The sequence below is a fragment of the Mixophyes fleayi genome, chromosome 10 (genome assembly GCF_038048845.1).
Source record: "Mixophyes fleayi isolate aMixFle1 chromosome 10, aMixFle1.hap1, whole genome shotgun sequence".
NCBI classification, from domain to species: domain Eukaryota; kingdom Metazoa; phylum Chordata; class Amphibia; order Anura; family Limnodynastidae; genus Mixophyes; species Mixophyes fleayi.
Genome location: NC_134411.1, coordinates 25,842,518 through 25,863,176, shown reverse-complemented (window position 1 = coordinate 25,863,176; position 20,659 = coordinate 25,842,518). Strand labels below are relative to the sequence as shown.

General features: G+C 43.6%; 1 protein-coding gene across 4 annotated transcripts; it reads right to left on the bottom strand.

Annotated features, from left to right (window-relative positions):
• Positions 1–4,307: 4,307 nt before the first annotated feature.
• ARFGAP2 (ARF GTPase activating protein 2) lies at positions 4,308–20,302 on the bottom strand. Of its 4 annotated transcripts, none has more exons than XM_075188162.1 (17): positions 20,168–20,302; positions 18,181–18,299; positions 17,942–18,014; positions 17,682–17,813; positions 16,922–17,002; positions 16,559–16,664; positions 16,423–16,479; positions 12,051–12,095; positions 11,640–11,692; positions 11,419–11,555; positions 11,193–11,324; positions 10,137–10,262; positions 9,816–9,953; positions 8,940–9,063; positions 6,004–6,097; positions 5,257–5,360; positions 4,308–5,167 (listed from the first exon to the last, which is right to left on the bottom strand). In XM_075188162.1, exons 1-17 carry the CDS (start codon positions 20,237–20,239, stop codon positions 5,147–5,149), a joined length of 1,614 nt encoding a protein of 537 aa, XP_075044263.1. In that variant the 5' UTR covers positions 20,240–20,302; the 3' UTR covers positions 4,308–5,146. The 4 variants fall into 4 exon arrangements, with proteins under 4 accessions (XP_075044263.1, XP_075044265.1, XP_075044264.1 ...); XM_075188164.1 differs by having other exon boundaries at positions 5,257–5,300; XM_075188163.1 differs by lacking the exon at positions 12,051–12,095 and having other exon boundaries at positions 20,168–20,301.
• Between the last annotated feature and the right edge of the window lie 357 nt (positions 20,303–20,659).

The window sequence follows — 20,659 nt, the reverse complement described above, 5'->3', positions numbered from 1 at the left end:
CTCATGAGATTTATTATTAAATTAAAACTTTTTTTTTTTTCTATAGCTCAAATCTATTGTAGTTTCCTTTTGCCTAGAGCAGTGTTTCCCAATCACAGTCCTCAATTACCACTAACAATGCATGTTTTCCATATCTCCTTGCTGGAGCACAGGTGTATTAATTACTGACTGATACATTGTAACAGATCCACAGGTGGTAGAATGATGTCACTTGTTACCTGGAAAGCCTGCACTGTTAGGGGTCATGAGGACTAGATTTTGGTAACACTGTCCCAGCAATTTACCACCATGCAGAGGACTTGTTTAGACAGGAAAAGAAAGTTTCATAAAGAAGTTTCTTTTTGCTGTCAAGCATAAGCAAACTGCACGAATGGTCGATCACAGGGGCGCAATGACAATAGGCTGATTATTATATACATATTCCAAAGGGGGATTTATTGTACTTTCTTCAGGAAATTAAAAGATCCTATGTAGCCAAAACCAGTTGATTTACATAAATAACTGGATGCTCATAACATTCACAGATGTAGCGGTTTCCATAGCTTGAGATATTTGACACCATTTACATTTAGTTTGTAGTAGAGTGCACGCTACTGCTCTCTGGTATCAGTTCTTTCAGAGAGAGGAGGAATGGCTGTGCCCATTAATGAGATTACAGAAAGTAAATCTGCTTAATATCCCTCCCTGAACACAACACAACAAATATCTTCCAGTTCTAATAAGTGCCCGACCCTTTTACATGTATATTGCTAAATATGCTCTTGGCTATTAGTATATAAAGTTTAGTGAACTTTTAAAAGAAAGGTAAGAGGCCGAGATATTAAAATCATTTCCTATTTCATCCATCTCAGACAGAACCAGTGACAGAATCACCAGCAATAGATGACTGAAAACTTCACAGGGTATAATCCTCATACTGCTAAATTATATAACATGACACTAAAATGTTCACAAATGACATAACCAGATGCAGCTAAAAGGCAATGTAAAACTACAAAGCTAAGATGGAACAATATTCAGTGCTATAAATACTGTACAATAAAGTACAGTACACATCTGGTGCTAAGTATCGGTGTGAAGTCTCTACTATCATGTCACCTATTAGCAACCTGATTCAGCTTTTCTACTTTATTTAGCTCAACTTTATAGAGGAATTAAAGCCACTAGATAAAGAGCACCTAGAACATGGTTATTGCCCATGGTAGTCTTTGCTTGGCTCAGATAAGGCCCAGGGACTTGACGGAACAGGAACACAGGTCAACTCACCGCTCCAGGAAGCCTGAAGCGCACTTGTCTTCATACCAGAACTCCCTACAAAAGGAGTCTCTTTGGACGTCCATCACTTACAGCTGATTATTCTTGCAGCAGCTGACATTATGTGGAATACAGGAGTAGTTTCTGGGTACAATCTACTGTAATCTGTGGAGACGGCAGTTTCCAGAGCCACATAATCTATGCCCACCGATACTAGGACAGTCTGACAGTCGCTGTGTCTATTCCTGTGGCCGCAGCAGAAAGAGGAGCTGAAAACTTTATAATATCAGATGGAGAATTAGAGAATGGAGAGGAGCAGACATCATACGTATCATCCCTGACTTCACATACATGAAGATGCTTAAAAAACAAAAAAAATGCAACGAGGGAACTCCTCTTGGCAAAAGAAGAGCAAGGACCTGTAGTGGAGGACAGGAGGCTTTAAGATGCTCCAATTTTTTTTTAGCTTTTCCATGTATACAAAATAATAAATGAAGAGTCATTCCTAAGAAGAAATCCTTCCTTTCCAAAATGATGGCTAAAATGTACCAGACAGCAGAAGGTAAGAAACATTTTAGGATCAGCCCCAGGGTGGATGCTGCCATCATCAGCATGGGCAGAATGACCAGTCTGGCAGAGGAGGATGGGATGACCCTAAAAGGCAGCATGTGTGGGAAAGAGATCATTTAGCGTCAGTGATGGTGCTAATACCAGCTAAAACCATCACTATATATTTGCAGAGCAACCAAGTTCTCTTCAAGTTACCCCCAATGGTGACAATTATCAACTCTCCAACAAATCAAATGCTTAATTTGCTGAGCTAGCTGCATGACTATTGTATACAGCATTATCTGTGGCAGCTAGACAAGTGTTACAGCTCCTGCAGAGCCAGGCACATAGGCAGTCCAAGAATAACGGACGCTTGGTACCTTTTCAAGGAGAGTTGCTGTTTGGTACAAGATTGGACAAAATCATTGCAACGAATGTGGTAGGAAAGACAAAATGCCTACTCCAAGGCAGCAGGCAGAATCTGGAGGTTAATACCAAGAGCTCTTAGAGGAGGCGAAGCCAAACAAACCAGGGAAATCAGATTCAAACCAGCAGGGTAGATCCTTTCATAACAGAAACTTTCTGAAGGATAAGGCTATTCAGGCAACACATTGTACCTTCTGAGAAGTTGTGTCTGCAAATTAGTACCACAGATGCTTTTCATTGTGCCCTGATTTACAACATGCCCTTACAAGTGGATTTCTAATGTCAGTGGAAGACAAGAGTCTCAGCCAGGTGCCTTTATCTGAAGAAACCCTAGTGAGCTTGTACTGATTGGTTACATCAAGGCAACTTCAAAGATGGCGGGTCATTGAGAATGCCTCACCACAAAATCACAGCAGATGCCAACTCCATAATTGGTTGGGAGGCTCCACTGGAGGTTTAGAGCATTCAAAAGAGGTGCATGTTTTTTAAAAGCAGGAATATGTCAAGAACAGAGGATCCCATCAGACAGCATGACAGTGGTCAATCAATAAAGGGCACCACAACATTTCTCCTCTTAACACTACTTGAGAAACCTTTGCATGGGCAGAGAAACCTATCCAAGCAAAAGTCCCTGGGATCCAGAATGTGGAGGCAGATATCCTGAGATGCATCAGTGACAGCCAGGAGATTGGAACCTTCACTTAATTGGCATCTATGGAAAATCCAGCAGAAATGGGGAATGGCTGGTCAAACACTTGATGGTAACGCCAACCAACATAAAAGTGCCAAATTTCGAGAGGATGGCATCCTTTGTAGGGGTGTTTTTGATTATGTGGAATCTTCCCTTGTCTTACCCAGGTGTCGGGGAAAATAAAGACCAGGAACCAGCTAACAATCCTCATAGCTCCTTGGTGACGCAGTTTGTTCCTGGTGCTTTTCCAGCTGTTTATAGATGATCCCGCCAATGGAGCGTCACCTGGAGCGCGGCGCAGGGCGGCTGCCAATGGAGCGTCACCTGGAGTGCAGCTGCCAATGGAGCGTGGCGCAGGGTGGCATCCAATGGAGCGTCACCTGGAGCGTGGTCATGGGTGTAACAAAATACAAGGGAGGAATCCTTCCAATTATTTTTGTTTCCCTACTGCTTAGGTATGTCCCTTTCTATTCCCCTTCTATGGCAGAAGGTACAGGAAAATTACCTTCCAATTTACCAGAATATTGTTTTCCTGTACTGCAGTGGGCATATTGCGACCCCTATAGGATGAGCCCACCAGGAACAGAAGATGACTAATATTTGCAGTGAAGAGGCGGCACATTTACCTTACAAAGGAACTTCCCATCCAACGCTGAGTCTACAATCCAGGAAGAGAAAATCCTGTCAAATTGTAGAAGAAATTTCCTATTACTTGGACAAGAGAACTGAGATTTCCCAGTGTAAGCCGGTAAGGAATATTACATCTAAGGTGATACAGTAGTCTACAGAGAATGTCCTATAACATTACAATTCATATTGGAGTAAGTTCAATGTCAATACTGAAGATTAGTAACATCATATCAGAATTCTGGTGAAAGAAACATGTATATGGAGAAAAACAAAACAAAAAACTAACAAAAAAGGTATAATCCTCTATAAAAAATAAAAAAAGCACTGTCCTCTATTCTATGCTGGGTGGAATATCACCTGTTAAAAGCCTGTCCCACAAGATTATGTACGCTTGGGGTATGGAGTTAAAGCCATTTAGCGGGGCAACGGCATCTTGTGCATGCGAGTCACTCACTCCCGCTGCTAGAGTGTCCGTCGGTGGACAACACTTTGCCTGGTAGAAAACAATAAAACACTCGAGCTCAGCGACTCCGGCCAGACCAGTAGTTTTTCAGACCTGTAGTATTTTGACCACCGACTCCACTGCCAGTGGGAGCAGGTAGGAGAGAAGTATATTGGTAGCAACATGTCAAGGATACCCCAAATTGTATGAATGCTGGGCTCCAGAAATATATGGTTTTGGGACAGATTTTTAGCTATTTTCAGTTCTGGGTAGAATTAATCCTCTGCTTTCATACAAGAAAAACAGACAAGGGAGTCATTGTGCCTCAGCTTCTTTATTGGATTTTAGCTGGTCAACATTATTTGATGTTCCATGGGGCATGTAAGTTCAGAGAAATTTGCATACCTAATCTTGCACCTGGAAGGCAGTCACCAGCGCACCAAGAGACAACATAATAAATACTCATGCAACCACTCTGTCGATTCACTCTCCAAACCAGGGACTGCAGTCTCTGCAACACTACAACTCCTCAAACCCCAAATCCGCTCCACACTTGTCCAGATGCAAATAATTCAAATCACAAAAATCATACCAGACACGTTAATAAAGCACAATACGAAATCTCAGTCCTAGGAGATGCGCAGCCTCATCCAGACAGTAACAGTCATTGGATTCCTAGAATGAGCTGCCCAGACATCTTCTCTGCCACACACACACACTTTCATTAACATCCTGCCCACAACATTCATAACATGCTACACAGAGACATCTCTCCTTCATTTACATTGCAGAGGTTCTGCAGTACAGACCCCATAGAGTCCACTCTCACAAACACACACGGTAAAAGCGGTGTCTCCAGGTGATCCCTGGCAGGAAGAGCAGCAGGAACCTCCGGGGAGGTCAGGAGCAGCTGATGGACACAAGCAGACACTGGATGTGGGGCGAGGATTGCTCCTGTTAGGGGCTTGGTGTTAGAGATAGAGGAATACTGAAGCGTAGTGGCCGTTTTCTAAAAAACAAAAAGGGTGTATTTGCCACCTGCTTGAAAGACGTTACGCTCTCCTTTTCTGGCCTCTCCATTTCCCCAGCCCGTATCTGGTGGGTATATGGGGGAAAATACTATAGTGGGTTCCAAGTTCCTCTCCATTGATGAGTTAATAGGAGCTGTATCGATCCTATGGGAAAGAAAAGTAGATTGTCAACCATTCTTCCAGAACCAACTAAAGTGGAGCAGAGAGTGTGGCTGGCGGAAGAGCTGCGTTACCTGTAGAGAGTTCATCACGCCGTTGGCCAGAACCGCCATCTTCCCTGCAACAGATTTCACACCTTGCTTAAAGTTGGTGATGTCAGCAGATGGTAGCACGTTACCTAGGGAGACTCCAACTATGAGTAATACACTCACTACACTCCGTCACGTACGAGGGTCTGGAATTAGACACGCACAATCTCTCACTGGTGGAAGGTTCGCACGACCCTGGGATTAGTCTCATTTGGGAGAACATCCGGTTCAGTCTCTACTCATGGGTTGAGAACCATGCTGGTCTGTAGCCATATAAAGAGATCTTCAAGCGGCTTCTGAATGCTTCGCGTCTAGTCGCTTGTAAAGGAGCGCGGGAGTTATTGGAAACGTTACCAGTTCGTTCGATTATTTCAGCTGGTTTGAGTTCTCATAAAGACACTTTTACTAGATGTTGGAGCAGGTGAATTTCTGATCTCGGAGCAGAGGTTGAAGTTGGTGTCCTCCCACTGTCTACAAGGGCTAATCAAAGGAACATGAGGACCTTCCACAAGTGACAGATTGTAAAGCAGACCTGGATCCCAGACCTTGGATTTAGTTGCATGCAAAGACGTTACATAATAGACCCTCATTCATGACACCATCACAGAAGTCCCCAGTACAAATGCCCAAGCAGTGCAAAATATGTACCACATCTGAGCACCCCATGTAATACCTAGCTCTATCTCTGCCATGAGGACACATGGAAACACACAAGAGAAGTAGATCACTTACCTGCCGCGTTTACAGAGTCTGCGTCTCCAAAGAGATCGGCTGAACTTATAGAGGTGCTGGAGGAAAGCTGCTGCAGACGGGATCTAGCTTCGTACTGCGGGGAGAAGAAACCTCATCACCATCACACATTAAAGGACTGGACAATAAAGCTAGGACTGGCGGGAGAGTCAACAACTCTGCTTGTGGTTTAAAGCAGCAGCAGATCTCTGCAGTGCAAGTCCGTTTTGGGTGGAATTATTTTTCAATGGGAAAATATACGATTTATCAATAGGATTTAATTTTCATTTTATTTTTCTATATACATAAAGGGGGGTGGATTCAATTCAGCTTTAGGTTCTTTGGGAGACTCATGCGATGTCAAGCTGTACACACATCCGGTTATTATGCTACTTATGAAACATCACTGATATCTGCTCGCACCCATACGAAGAAATATCAGCAATGTTCCAGATACTCAGCACCTCCTGGAGCCACAAAGCAGGAGGCTCTAACAGGGCACTGAAGCATAAAAAGACAAATAAAACATCCTATCCATCGCCTACAATGACACAGTGGACAAAGTGTAGAAAAAGGTCAAATTTACAGCTTATTTTATCAAGCAAAAAGGTCACAGAATCTGCCCACTCTAATTTGTAACGTTAAAGCTTATACTTTAATGTGTGCTAATTTTCATAGGCAACAGTGGGCAGCACGGTGGCTCAGTGGTTAGTACTTCTGCCTTACAGCGCTGGGGTCATGAGTTCACTTCCCAACCATGGCCTTATCTGTGTGGAGTTTGTATGTTCTCCCCGTGTTTGCCTGGGTTTCCTCCCACACTCCAAAAACATACTGGGAGGTTAATTGGCTTCTATCAAAATTGACTCTAGTCTCTCTCTCTCTCTCTCTGTCTGTGTGTCTGTGTGTGTGTGTATGTTGGGGAATTTAGACTGTAAGCTCCAATGGGGCAGGGACCGATGAGTTCTCTGTACAGCGCTGCGGAATTAGTGGTGCTAAATAAATAATTGATGATGATGAGCAAAACCATAATATTTGTGCTATAAAGTTTTTTTTATACTTGATAAAATCTCCTCCGTTCCCTATAATAGTACATTGGTAGAGATCTCAACCAATCTCTGTATTTAGGGTTCCGACACTCATATATAACCACTGATCACCCTCTGTACGAATGAGCTCTATATGGAAGATCTGATGCAGCATTTCTCCCAACCAAAATACTATTACTGGGAAGGATTAAGCAAAATTCCTTCCTTACATAACATGGAAACAGCCCCTTCATTGACCTAACTGCAGTGCTGTTCAAGCGTTTACACAAAGGGGACCACATGTATGACAGGACTAGGTCAATGCTCACAGCCAAATATTAACCTCCAACATCGATATCGCAATATATCTGGTCAATAGTAATCCAATCAAAATGAATGAGAACATTGTACAAGACGTTGGTCATCGGTCTGTGTGTACAGTCATCTACAAACAGCACTGGTGGGTGCTCAGCCACAGTACCAAATGGCAGGGTCTCTTCTAATTTGGCCATCAACACGTTGGGACAAATTGGACAGGGACCCAGTTATTGGCTCTTGGGGCAACTGACAAAATCCGTGTATGTGGCTAACATTAGTAAGCCACATATCACCAATATATCAGTGTCATTCACCAAAATACTTTTACTCTCCTGCAATATTCAGTACTTTTTTTCTGCCTCCAAACTCCAAGCTTACAAGCGTATAAGTACAAGTATAAGTATGCAGCCTAAGTTAGGCAGCATAACCTCCAGAGTTCCTGGCACAGTTCTGTTACAGATGGGCTGGTGGGGGAGAGCTCCGTCATAAATCTGTCGTTGCCTCATAAATGATCCCTTCCTAGTTGCAGCCAACAAGGTTACAGCTGAAAGAACACAGGACCCAGCCGTGCGCAGCAAATGCTCATATTATGAAACACTGAGCAAGACCGGGAGCAAAAGAGCTTGTAAGGACATGAGGCTGGCACTGTCCACACCAATGAATCAGTGGGGGGGGGGGGGGGGGGGGACATGGGTGTTGTACATTTTATAAAACGGTGAAAGTCTTTACAATAGAGACACAGCTCAGTCATATCAAACTAGACTTCTAGAAAGATAATCAGTGATGACTTTAGTAATTCTTAGTGTCCAACTGCATCACAGCGCTGCGGCCACGGGTTCGATCCCGACCAGGGCCCTATCTGTGTGGGTCTCATCCCACGCTCCAAAGACACACTGTATAGACTGTAAGCTCCACTGGGGCAGGGACTGATGTGTATAATTAAATATTCTCTGTACAGCGCTGCATAATATGTTGGTGCTATATAAATAACAGTTAAACATAAATAATACATAAATAACTGGGAGCTCCAATCTCCTGTTTTTTTGTCTGTGCCCATATACATTTTCTCAGAGATAGACATTGACGTCACAGCCATCTCGAGGCAGCAGCCTATCTTCCCCATCCAGCCCCTCCTTTCTCCATCTCCAGCCATCGTTCTGTCTTTTGTCCTGGTCTCTCCTTCCCTGTATGTGATTTGCTGGAAATGTCTCCCGCTTACCACAGAGAGCCTGCCCTCCACTGATTTATTATAAGTGCAGTAAGCAGATAATCTAAGTGGATCTAGTCCCTCACTATGCAGAAGGAGCAACTGGATCATGTTGGGTTCTGTGCGGTAACCCAGAGTCCACGACAGACTGATCAGCTGTTATATGACAGCAGTTCAGATCAGATGGGCTTTGGGTCCGCAGTTAATTTTAGGCCCATACAAGACGCAAATACAGGGACAATTGGTGTAAAATTACAAATGGCTGTGTGCCTTTGCAGCCCATGCCATATTTTCCACAAAGCTCACACACCACAATAATACAAAACCTACAACTTTATTTCCCTTCCTCTGAGAACCAGTCAGCGCACAGAAGTGTACAGTGGGCTCACCTCAGCATCCTGCTCTCTCCCAAAGAACATGTCTGAGGAGATGGCTTTGGCGCTGGCAAACTTCATGCGAGCTTCGTTGGACTCTGGCGCCGGAGTACTCTCTGGTTTTCTCCTGTTTGCAGGCCTGTGGGGGATGGACACATTGTTTACTGGGCAGCACGGTGGCGAAGTGGTTAGCACTTCTGCCTCACAGCACTGGGGTCATGAGTTCAATTCCCAACCATGTCCTTATCTGTGTGGAGTTTATATGTTCTCCCTGTGTTTGCGTGGGTTTCCTCCGGGTCCTCCGGTTTCCTCCCACACTCCAAAAACATACTAGTAGGTTGATTGGCTGCCATCAAAAATTGACCCTAGTCTACCTCTCTCTCTCTCTGTCTGTGTGTGTGTATGTTAGGGAATTTAGACTGTAAGCTCCAATGGGGCAGGGACTGATGTGAGTGAGTTCTCTGTACAGCGCTGTGGAATCAGTGGCGCTATATAAATAAATGGTGATGATGGTCAGCAGTACATTATGTCTGCTAAGTAAACACAACAAATGTGGCCCCATTTGTATTCAATGTTAGAATTCGCCTTTCTCCTGTCCCCAACATTCACTGGAGTGTTCCCAGCCATTCACATCAAAGGACTGGATTAACTGGTCTCACTACGGAACATTACCGACTCCCTAACTGATAACTCTTCCTTATTTAGTGACATAACCAAAAGTCACATTGTTATTTCCATCACTGAAGATCTCGTAGAACCCCTTATAGGAAGACATGGTTTGCACCATCTGTATAAAGCCACTACAGTGAGTATAAGCAGCCGAGTAGGCACTAATCATCACAGGCCATATAACAGCTGTAACAGCCTACAAACATTTGTACAGTAACTCACCGCTCTCGTGCTGGCTGAATACTGGAGATGGTCACCTCTCGCTCGTCCTCGCCCTTATCTACGGACCCCCACGTTGAGGTCTCAGTCTCCCACTGTGAGTTAAAGCCTTCTCCTAGCGAGAAGGGGTTGTCTTTATATCTGAGGGGTGACAGAACCAAGTCAGTCTCCTGGAAGTCCACAACAGAAGTAAAACCATTACATAAATCGCAATAAATAAGGAAATCTCCTGTCCAGACCTTGACAGAAGCTCAGGTGAACAGGAGACTCAATGCAGTGTTCTACTAACAGTTACCGTATAAACTGCAGGAAGATATAACGTACTTAGGAGGACCAGAGGTAAAGCTGGCATCTTCCATGAGGTCAAGCTGAGAGCGGGAGGATTTAGAAGCAACGGGTGTCTCCTGCTCAATCACGTGCATTTCCGTCAGAACAGAGTGCGAGATGGAGCTGTGTCAACAAACAAAGCGTTAGATAGGCCTGGCATGAGCAGACTGTATGATTAGCATAAATAAAGTTCATACAAGCAAAGGCCATAAAAATAAATAAATAAAAAAATCAATCCATATTAAATTGCACTGGTCACCTTAGACATCCATTCTGAGGGCTAAACCAGCGTTCACAGAGCGAGGTCAGCAGCTCTTCGTGAAATCAATAAGTTGCAAAAATATTGGTTCATCCCACAAAATTACTATCTAGGCATCAGGAGGAGAACCGGTTACCAGGTTCTGTATGTACATTGCCCTTTTCATCATTACCATGTGCTCTATGGTTTTAGAAAAAAAAAATAATGTACAGAGATTATTCTGTGCTGGCTGTGAAAGACCACAGCATGGTCTGAAGGGCGACTTGGAAGCAGAATTGAGCCATCAACATAGAGAACATGCTTTATTACATGTCATAGTCGCCTACTCTCCAGAATGTAAGGGAGACTCCTGAATTTCTGGGAGTCCTCCTGTACTCCCGGGACAGCAGGCAAACCTCCCCGGTTCTTGGCAGAAACCATTAATTTAGTGGAGGGGTCAATGACGAGATTAATTGAGCCCTGCCCCTGCACACCCACCTGCCCCCGATCTCCCAGACGGCAGCTTGCCCAAGTTGGCAAGTACGTTACATGTGCTCACACCGGAGTAAGAGAGGGGCCAGAGGAACCCAGTATATTTGGGCTAAACACAGAATGCACAATGTTGCAAAAAAAAACCAAACCAAACAAACAAAAAGAACAACATGCAAGCTTAATATTTCATAAACTATACTTGTGGAACCCGAGGAAGGCTGAACACATTAAAACTAATACTGAACCTGATGAAAGTTCCTGCAAGTAATACAGAGTAATGAGTATGGACTGGCACAGTACATAATATAAAGCACATCCTATACCTGCGGGATGCCAGGCCCATACCCAGACGCTCAGCCTGCTCTCTTTTCTTTCCTTCCAGGTTCTGCAGTTTCTTCTCCTCTTTCTTCCGGTCTATCTGGAGCTCATGGTAGGCCAGCCTCATGGAGGAGACACTAGACAGAGTGTAGGAGTGAGACAGTGGAGTTACACACACACACACGAACACACACACACACACACGAACACACACAGGACAGGGGAACTTACAGCGACTCCTCCGCTTCTTTCCTTAGCTCAGCCGCCTGCTGCTCCCTCAGCTTCTCGGTCACCTGAGCCCGTCGCTCAATCTCACTGAAGCTCTGACTGCTCACTTTCTGGGCACCGAGACCTTTCTTAGCACCCAGCTGAAAGACAACAAAGTATGAGAGCTGCCCTTGCGTGACATGGGCACACACACAGGCCCTTCACACTCACACACTCGTACTCACTCCTTTCTTAGCCGCTGCGGGCTTCTTCTTCCCAATGAGAGATGGTTTCACTTCTAGAAGAAAGTGGCAGAATTGGCAAGAGACTATAACGCACATGCAGGTGGTGTTAGAAACAAAAGGGCTGAGTGCCAGCACAGCAGAGTACCCCGTGCAAGAAAACGTATGGTTAGTACTGCAGGAACCCGGAGAGCAGGTCCGCAGAGACGGGTCACCTTAGGGTAGACACACATGGGCGACTAAGCACCAGCAGGAGTTATCCATGTGCAGCTCCACTTAGAGCCATGTAAATCAATCATGATCCACAGCGCAGCTACAAAGTCACCCATGTGAAGCCGGCCTTATAGATGTGTCTATAAGGCTAATACACTGCACGGACATGCCAAGCACACGCAGCCACAGCCAGGCAGTCACCTGTGCTGGGGGTCAGCTTCTGATCAGAGAGGCACATGGCCCGGTCTGAGGAAGAGAGGAACACGTATGTACGTTCAGATGTATATCGGGACAATAGGGCAGAAACATAAAGCAGGACAGGGCTGGTTTATAAAGAAATATTTCGAAGACCCCCCTTTTTTGGGGGGAGAAGAGCATGTTGGATATACTTAATGACCGCTGTATATTATGAAAGCTATCTAGAGTAAGAAACTACAATAGAAGAATGTACAATCAAACTGAACGCTCCTCACTGGGGACCTATAAACATTTACCTAGATGTGAGCAAACTGTGTGAGTGCTGCTTTTAGCTTCTGTGGAATGGTGACCTCCATTGTGCTCTGTGATGAGGGGTTGGGGGGTAAAGGCCAAATTCTACAGGCGAAAGGTGCAAGAGTCCACACCCAAATGCAGAGACAAACCTATTCACATTTACCATGATCTGACCCAAGAGTGCATACAAGACGCAGACATATTTTTTGGACATGAAGATAAACCTGGAGATAAAAAAAAAACTATATAGGTCTTTCTCCAAAGGAGGGAAAAGAAGTCAGGCCGCTTCTCCCCCGACTTGCCATTGGTTCCTTTGCCGCAGCAAGGGCACCAATGAGCGGGCGTAGACTGCGGTCAGATATGGGAAACAGAGAGGTAGAGAGAAACACAGGAGTGTTTGGGCAGAATGGTGGCTAAGTGGTTATCACTTCTGCCTCACAGCACTGGGGTCATGAGTTCGATTCCCGACCATGGTCTTATCTGTGTGGAGTTTGTATGTTCTCCCAGTGTTTGCGTGGGTTTCCTCCGGTTGCCTCCCACACTCCAAAAACATACTAGTAGGTTAATGGGCTGCTATCAAAATTGACCCTAGTCTGTGTCTGTCTGTGTGTTAGGGAATTTAGACTGCAAGCTCCAATGGGACAACGACCGATGTGAATGAGTTCACAGTACAGCGCTGCTGAATCAGTGGCGCTATATAAATAAATGGTGATGATGATGAGTAGAAAGTGATACAGGAGGAGACCATAAGGGGGCAGGGATGGCAAAGACACAGAGTGGAAATAAAACTAATGTTACAGAGAAACTACTGTGTATCCTATGCTATGTCATGTCCTCCATGCTGTACCAGGTAACATCTGATAGTAGCGTAACAATTGTATGAGGGTTTATGGATATCCGTGTTGGGCAACTGGCAGCCATGGGGTAACAAGGTCAGGAAGACCAGGAATAAATTCCCCTTTAAACGTTTCTGGCATTTGTGAATTCATCCAGATGGCATCAAAGCCTGAGCAGCAAGCGACCCATGATCAGATGGGCATACACTGATCACATAGGCACTGGCTGCCAGTCAGACACGTGGTTTCAACAACTGCTCTGATAAAAAATACAATGGACATCACACAGTTGTACTAGGTATAGGATGAATATGGTCCTTCTCAGCACACACAGTTGTACTAGGTATAGGATGAATATGGTCCTTCTCAGCACACACAGTTGTACTAGGTATAGGGTGAATATGATCCTTCTCAGCACACACAGATGTACTAGGTATGGGATGAATATGATCCTTCTCAGCACACACAGTTGTACTAGGTATAGGATGAATATGGTCCTTCTCAGCACACACAGTTGTACTAGGTATAGGATGAATATGATCCTTCTCAGCACACACAGTTGTACTAGGTATAAGATGAATATGGTCCTTCTCAGCACACACAGTGGTACTAGGTATAGGATGAATATGGTCCTTCTCAGCACACACAGTTGTACTAGGTATGGGATGAATATGATCCTTCTTAGCACACACAGATGTACTAGGTATAGGATGAATATGATCCTTCTCAGCGCACACACAGTTGTACTAGGTATGGGATGAATATGATCCTTCTCAGCACACACAGTTGTACTAGGTATGGGATGAATATGATCCTTCCCAGCACACACAGTTGTACTAGGTATGGGATGAATATGATCCTTCTCAGCACACACAGATGTACTAGGTATGGGATGAATATGATCCTTCTCAGCGCACACACAGTTGTACTAGGTATGGGATGAATATGATCCTTCTCAGCACACACAGTTGTACTAGGTATGGGATGAATATGATCCTTCCCAGCACACACAGTTGTACTAGGTATGGGATGAATATGATCCTTCCCAGCACACACAGTTGTACTAGGTATGGGATGAATATGATCCTTCTCAGCACACACAGATGTACTAGGTATAGGATGAATATGATCCTTCTCAGCACACACAGTTGTACTAGGTATAGGATGAATATGATCCTTCTCAGCACACACAGTTGTACTAGGTATAAGATGAATATGGTCCTTCTCAGCACACACAGTGGTACTAGGTATAGGATGAATATGATCCTTCCCAGCACACACAGTTGTACTAGGTATGGGATGAATATGATCCTTCTTAGCACACACAGATGTACTAGGTATGGGATGAATATGATCCTTCTCAGCACACACAGTTGTACTAGGTATGGGATGAATATGATCCTTCTCAGCACACACAGATGTACTAGGTATGGGATGAATATGATCCTTCTCAGCACACACAGTTGTACTAGGTATAGGATGAATATGGTCCTTCTCAGCACACACAGTTGTACTAGGTATAGGATGAATATGGTCCTTTTTAGCACACAGTTGTACTAGGTATGGGATGAATATGATCCTTCTCAGCACACACAGTTGTACTAGGTATGGGATGAATATGGTCCTTCTCAGCACACACAGTTGTACTAGGTATAGGATGAATATGATCCTTTTTAGCACACAGTTGTACTAGGTATGGGATGAATATGATCCTTCTCAGCACACACAGTTGTACTAGGTATGGGATGAATATGGTCCTTCTCAGCACACACAGTTGTACTAGGTATAGGATGAATATGATCCTTCTCAGCAAACACTTTCCATGATTCTTATATCTGTTACCTTCACACAATAAGAGAAACCCTAGAATTTTGCACCTAAATTTAATTATCTCATGTGTCTACAGGTCTCAAACAGATACAGTTTACACAACGAACAAAGAACAAAGATACATCATGGTGACTGCAAGAGTCCTTATGGATGGCGCCAGGGGAGATAGGAATGGTGGTGGGCGAACAAAATGTAGGAGGTTGTTGTATTGTTCATACATTTCAGCACTAGTAATTATGTGTGAAACTCATGCATTAGGGTGTATTACACAGTGAGAGCTGGGTGTGCTCTTACTGTGGTGTTTTTACTTGACTAATTTTTTTATTTATTTTTTTTAAATATTTTTGTTATAATAGGGGAGCAGAGGGACCTAATGCATGACTCCCATGCACCTCTGATTTGGAAGATATAGATAGATTATATCTAGATAGATATAGAGAGCAGTCCTGGTGTTGTCATGACAACATTATCCACTTGGGTTAAGTGTTCAGATTGAATCCTACATTTGAAAGATCGCATGGCCAGGACCCGACCGAGATGGTTCTTGATCATGCTTCTGAAACCAGCAGCCGTCATTGACAGCCCAGTCCCAGGACAGCACCTTACAGCACTAAAAGCGTAGGTCAACGACGTGCGGGTCTTAAAGGCTTGACGTTCATCGGCCAGAAATCCAGGACCATTCAGATCCATTTTGCCTCTAAGGGCTAGATTTACTAAACTGTGGGTTTGGAAAAGTGGAAATGTTGCCTATAGCAACCAATCAGATTCTAGCTGTCATTTAATTTAGCGCATTCTACAAAATGACAGCTAGAATCTGATTGGTTGCTATAGGCAACATTTCCACTTTTCCAAACCCACAGTTTAGTAAATATACCCCTAAGAGTACAAGAGTAATAGCTACAATCATCCACAAGGTTTAGTGAAGAAAAACACAGGTCTGTCGCAGAATAAACCATTAGTGAGAGAAATGGGCAGATTAGTCAGAACAATGGCTCTTTGTCTGCATGTTTCAGAGAACAAGTTGGAGAACAGATTAGGTACCTAGTAACAATAGCCCGGTGTGACTAGCAGCCTAATGTTTGCAGAACACCTCTTTGTGCTGGAACAATATAGCAGTAATGTAAATACCACATATGCTGGCATGTATTCAAAATGTAAATATCTACAATACAAACGCTCTCTAGGAACGTACTGGCCTCTTCAGCATATAACTAGTATATCAGGACTATTCCTTTAAAACAATTTATAACCAGCAGTTAGAATTTTACCTGTCTGTATTGAGGGAACTGATGCTGAACTATAGAACCTGTACCCTGTGTTACAGCGACTGTGTTGGCGGATCTCAAAATCTCCTCCAGCACTTAGCGGCTCCATCTGGGATGGGATAGTCAATAGGAGATAAAGGACTCACTTACCCAGTGTAGCTTTGGGTGATGTGCCGAGGTGATCAACACAGGGACCAGACTCAGGAGCTACGGGCACAATGAGGAGCGTTAAACAGGACAGCAGAGACACAGAACTACAAAATACAGACTATAGACAAGGGCTCACAGGGGGGCTCGCAGCCTGCAGGGGCGCCGGTGGGCTGTTTTGCTGCTGATGGGCTGGTCTCCGATATTTGTTCTATAGCTGATGCTGCCTCCCAGGAGCTGGAAGACTAAAGACAATACAATCAGAATTGTACGAGTGGTCCCATCGCTTACTCAGAGCTATTGTGTGGGCTTAACCAATATATAGGAGAACGCGACCTATAAATTGACTAAGAACTAGCGACAACACTGAAGCACAAAGTGCCAAAAATCTTGGCGAGATCTCTAGTAAATTACATTCCTGTGTATAGAGCAAACACAAACTGCCTTCATTATATATAGCCAACACTTTACATAAATTAGCAGTAAGACTTATAGAGCGTACCTGGGTTAGCTCAGCAAAGAAGTCCGACTCCTTCTTCTCGGGGGAATTAGCAAGGGAGCAATTCATGGCATCTATCCAAAGCTAATGGGGGAGACCACAAATATTGTTCAGATCCCATCCAGTACACACACACACACACACACACACACACACACAACCACTGCATTCCTACTTACACACATGTCAAACACATAACCAGTCATAAATGATCACGGATGATTGTTAAGTGCAGCATTTTTTCTTTTTAAACTTTATATTTGTGTTGCCGTTTTGCTACTACAATGTGTGAAAAAGTTTCAGCCTTTATAAGAACTTATAAGATGCTCCCATCTGAACAGAACACCTTAAGTATTGTCTCCATTGTTTATTTAGTTTTCTATAAATATTAATCAAAAAATAACTTGCTCTGCACACAGTCCCTGGATTTTGTACATATTTCTATTTATTAGGGTGAAAGCAGCAACTGTTACTTAACTCTTGTTAAAGAAAACATCAGCCATAAACAGCAATGAAACAGCGCCCACTACTGGACAAAGTAAGGAACAATTCCAGAATGCATGTATGCAGTGGAGGAACAAGCTGATCTTCTTCTGAGAGCAAAGCGTGGGGCCGAGAGTGGCATCGCCCAAACTTAGGTACGTGGCCTGTCAATGCTGGGTTCATTACTGAGCAATAGCTTCTGGATAAAGCATGCGTCATACAGACAAGCTCTATACATCATTTACTGTTTTTACAATAATGTCCCTTTAAGAGCACTCACTTCTGTGTCATGTTTAGACATGGCTGTGGTGGCCAGTTGTCGGATCTTCTCCCGGTACATCTGAGCACTACGACTGTTGTACTTGGCATTGGTGTCATTGGTGGTGCAGCCATGCTGGTGGAAGAAAGCATTCTGCAACAACAAGAACATAAACAGTATAAAAGTAGATCAGCACAAGCTTTAATGACAAAAGAAGACGTATGCACAATTACATGCAGAATCAGATGAGTTGCCAATAGTCTTGGTTAACAGTTACTTACAGCATTGGCGTTGCCTCCAACTTGCATACACCTCAGCTGAAACCAGCTCCAGTTGGAATCCAGCTCAGTGGACCTAACGGAGAGACATCAAAGTCCACATTTCATTAACGCATTGAATCTGGGCTCGGCCAGAAAGTTATATCAGCATTACTGAGAATATGCACAGAAGAAACACTCAAACAGTGACCAGCTTGGATCTTTAAAGGGTCTGTCTGCTTGTGGTGGTTATTGTCACTCACCTGATGAAGCTGAGGTGGACTCCCAGAGACCTGTGGATGCCAGAGCAATCAATGCATAGAAACACTCCATAGGTAATACTGGACCAGCTAGGATTCTTAGCACCACAGTCAAAGCAGGCCTGACGGGAAACAGGGTTAACTTAAGAACAGCAGCAACTAACACAGGAATAACCTGCACCAAAAAAGCTATAACAAAGCATAATGGAAAATCAGTCAGTATGCCATGTAGCGGTCATCACTTTTTGATGGAAAAACAAACATATTTACAGGATATAGATGAAGCGCTATATGGAACCTGAACAGCTAATAGCAGCTTTGATCTCATGGATTTGTGCAACTTTCACCACCATGAACCATGTCACGGCTTTATGAGGATATATTACACCTTGCATGGCTGCATATTGCCAGCTACAGCAGACGCTTAGGGCCATAAACCTTTTCTATGAAACTCATACAAATGCTTTTTGTTATTCCAAATCAATCAATCCTTGGGATCTGTATGCTCTCACCGATTTCTGTGGCCATTGCAATCAATAACATCCTTTGTGAGGCATAGTGTTCTATGAGGGGGAAGGGAATACACCCCCTAGGACAAAATCTATACCTATAAAGAACAGATCCTAAAATAATGCCCTGGAAGCAATGTTACACATCTTAAAAAACAAAATATTTATTTAGGTTCACCATTTCTGTAGTTAAAAAAACAAAACCTCTAGATTATATATCATATATTTCATGTATTGGCTTATGTTGGATAACAAGCAAAGATCACAGGGCTGGAGATATATTAGCACAAGCAACACAGATAGGATGTTTTGCTGGGATTTTATGAGGACTTTTCACTTAGTTTCTTTTCAATCCATTTTAGCCTGATGGTGCCTTCAATAGCCCAGTTAATGTAAAAGCAGAGGTGATAATTCCAGGTTAATGTTTTTTCCCCTTAAAACAAACAAACAAACATTGTCTTTGACCTGTAGGTTACCCATATGTGTCATACATACTAGGTGCTTGGTGGCTTGAATGTCCCACACAATGCCACCCAAAAAAAGGAAGCCCTGGTTACATTTCCAATATTTTGAAATGTCCGGGCTGCTGTCATTTAATTATTTTTGAGCTAAATACTGGCAACACAAATACTAATATACACATACATAATAGTAAACAAAATCTGGTTATACTACAAGTCTAACACAAACATAAATGAGGCATGTGACGCGTTACCAGTTTAGCTAAAGAGAAAACGGTTGCATCCAGGACATTTCAGAAATGACAGCAGAGATGTAAATTATACATCTGCAAACACAAGCAGAGTTTCCTTCTTTTTTGGTGGCATTGTGCCCATGCCAGCAATGGGTAATCTAAAGTGACATATAATGTGCTTTTAAAAGGGAAAAACATTGACTTGCAGTCATCACCTCTGCCTTTACATTGTTTAATGGAGGTGATGAAGGTATCATGAACAAAAAGACCAGAATGAATGGTTTGGAAAGAAAGAGAAAAGAGTACATAACATATATTGTTGGGATGACATGCCATTGTTATACTGGGAGAGTTGCTAGGTCATCACTGTAGCATTATAAAGAATAGCATCTAGTGTAAATCAAGGCAGAGATTAGAAGTCACAGTGGAGTTCTGTGAGTAGTGGAGAAAGCACTAGACTGCACCATCGGATGACTTTTACTTTCCTAATAAATGACATTACACAATACCCATTAACCCATTACATCCCCTGTCTGCCCTCTCAGTAGCAGATTCGGGTACAGTTTTGCTCGCCATATGCTTTTTGGAACTACAAGTCCCAGCATGCCTTGAAAGGCTCTGGATAGCAGGGAATGCTGGGAGTTGTAGTTTAATAAACAGGTACCCGGCCATAGCAGACACTGGGATCATGAGTCACTGGCTGATAACAAGGCCACTGTTCCCATACACTGCTCCAGCAGCTGGCTGGACGCCCCCCAGCTACCATACTTTACCACCCCCGTCTCACCTTGTTGGTCGGTGTAGCCCGCAGCCGCTTGAACACGGCCTGGATCTCCGCTTTAGTCGGCTCGGCCGCCATGTTTTCTCCCTCCCACTAACCACTGCGACCCTTCTACATCCCAACCAATGGCAAAGCGCGACTTATTCCACGAAGCCGCTACCGAAACTGACCAATCACAGCGCCGCGGAAATGAGCGACCATCAGCAGTCATCTTAGTACTCTCAACAAGCGTATATAGGCCATTATTACACCTTGGAAATATGTTTATATTTGGGTGATTTTACACTTAATACGATTCCCCCATATCAGCACAGCTTTTGAAGTTGTTTTGTGACTACTCTCCTCATTCATCTTTGAGCCTTGGGTGTAGAAAGATGGCGTACTTACGATATCTGCAAAGGGGTTCTTAAGAAGAACTGCATGGATTTAAAAAAATGCATGGTAATATATGATGTCACTAAGTTTATACAATGAAAACATAAAAAGTAACGTTATGGT

Coding starts and splice junctions, on each gene's coding strand:
- ARFGAP2 (XM_075188162.1), bottom strand. CDS start 20,239: ATGGCGGCCGAGCCGACTAAAGCGGAGATCCAGGCCGTGTTCAAGCGG. Junction 12,096..16,422: donor ATCACCCAAAGCTACACTGG/GTAAGTGAGTCC, acceptor TCTCTTCCTCAG/ACCGGGCCATGTGCCTCTCT. Junction 9,064..9,815: donor ATTCAGCCAGCACGAGAGCG/GTGAGTTACTGT, acceptor CATCCCCCACAG/GCCTGCAAACAGGAGAAAAC.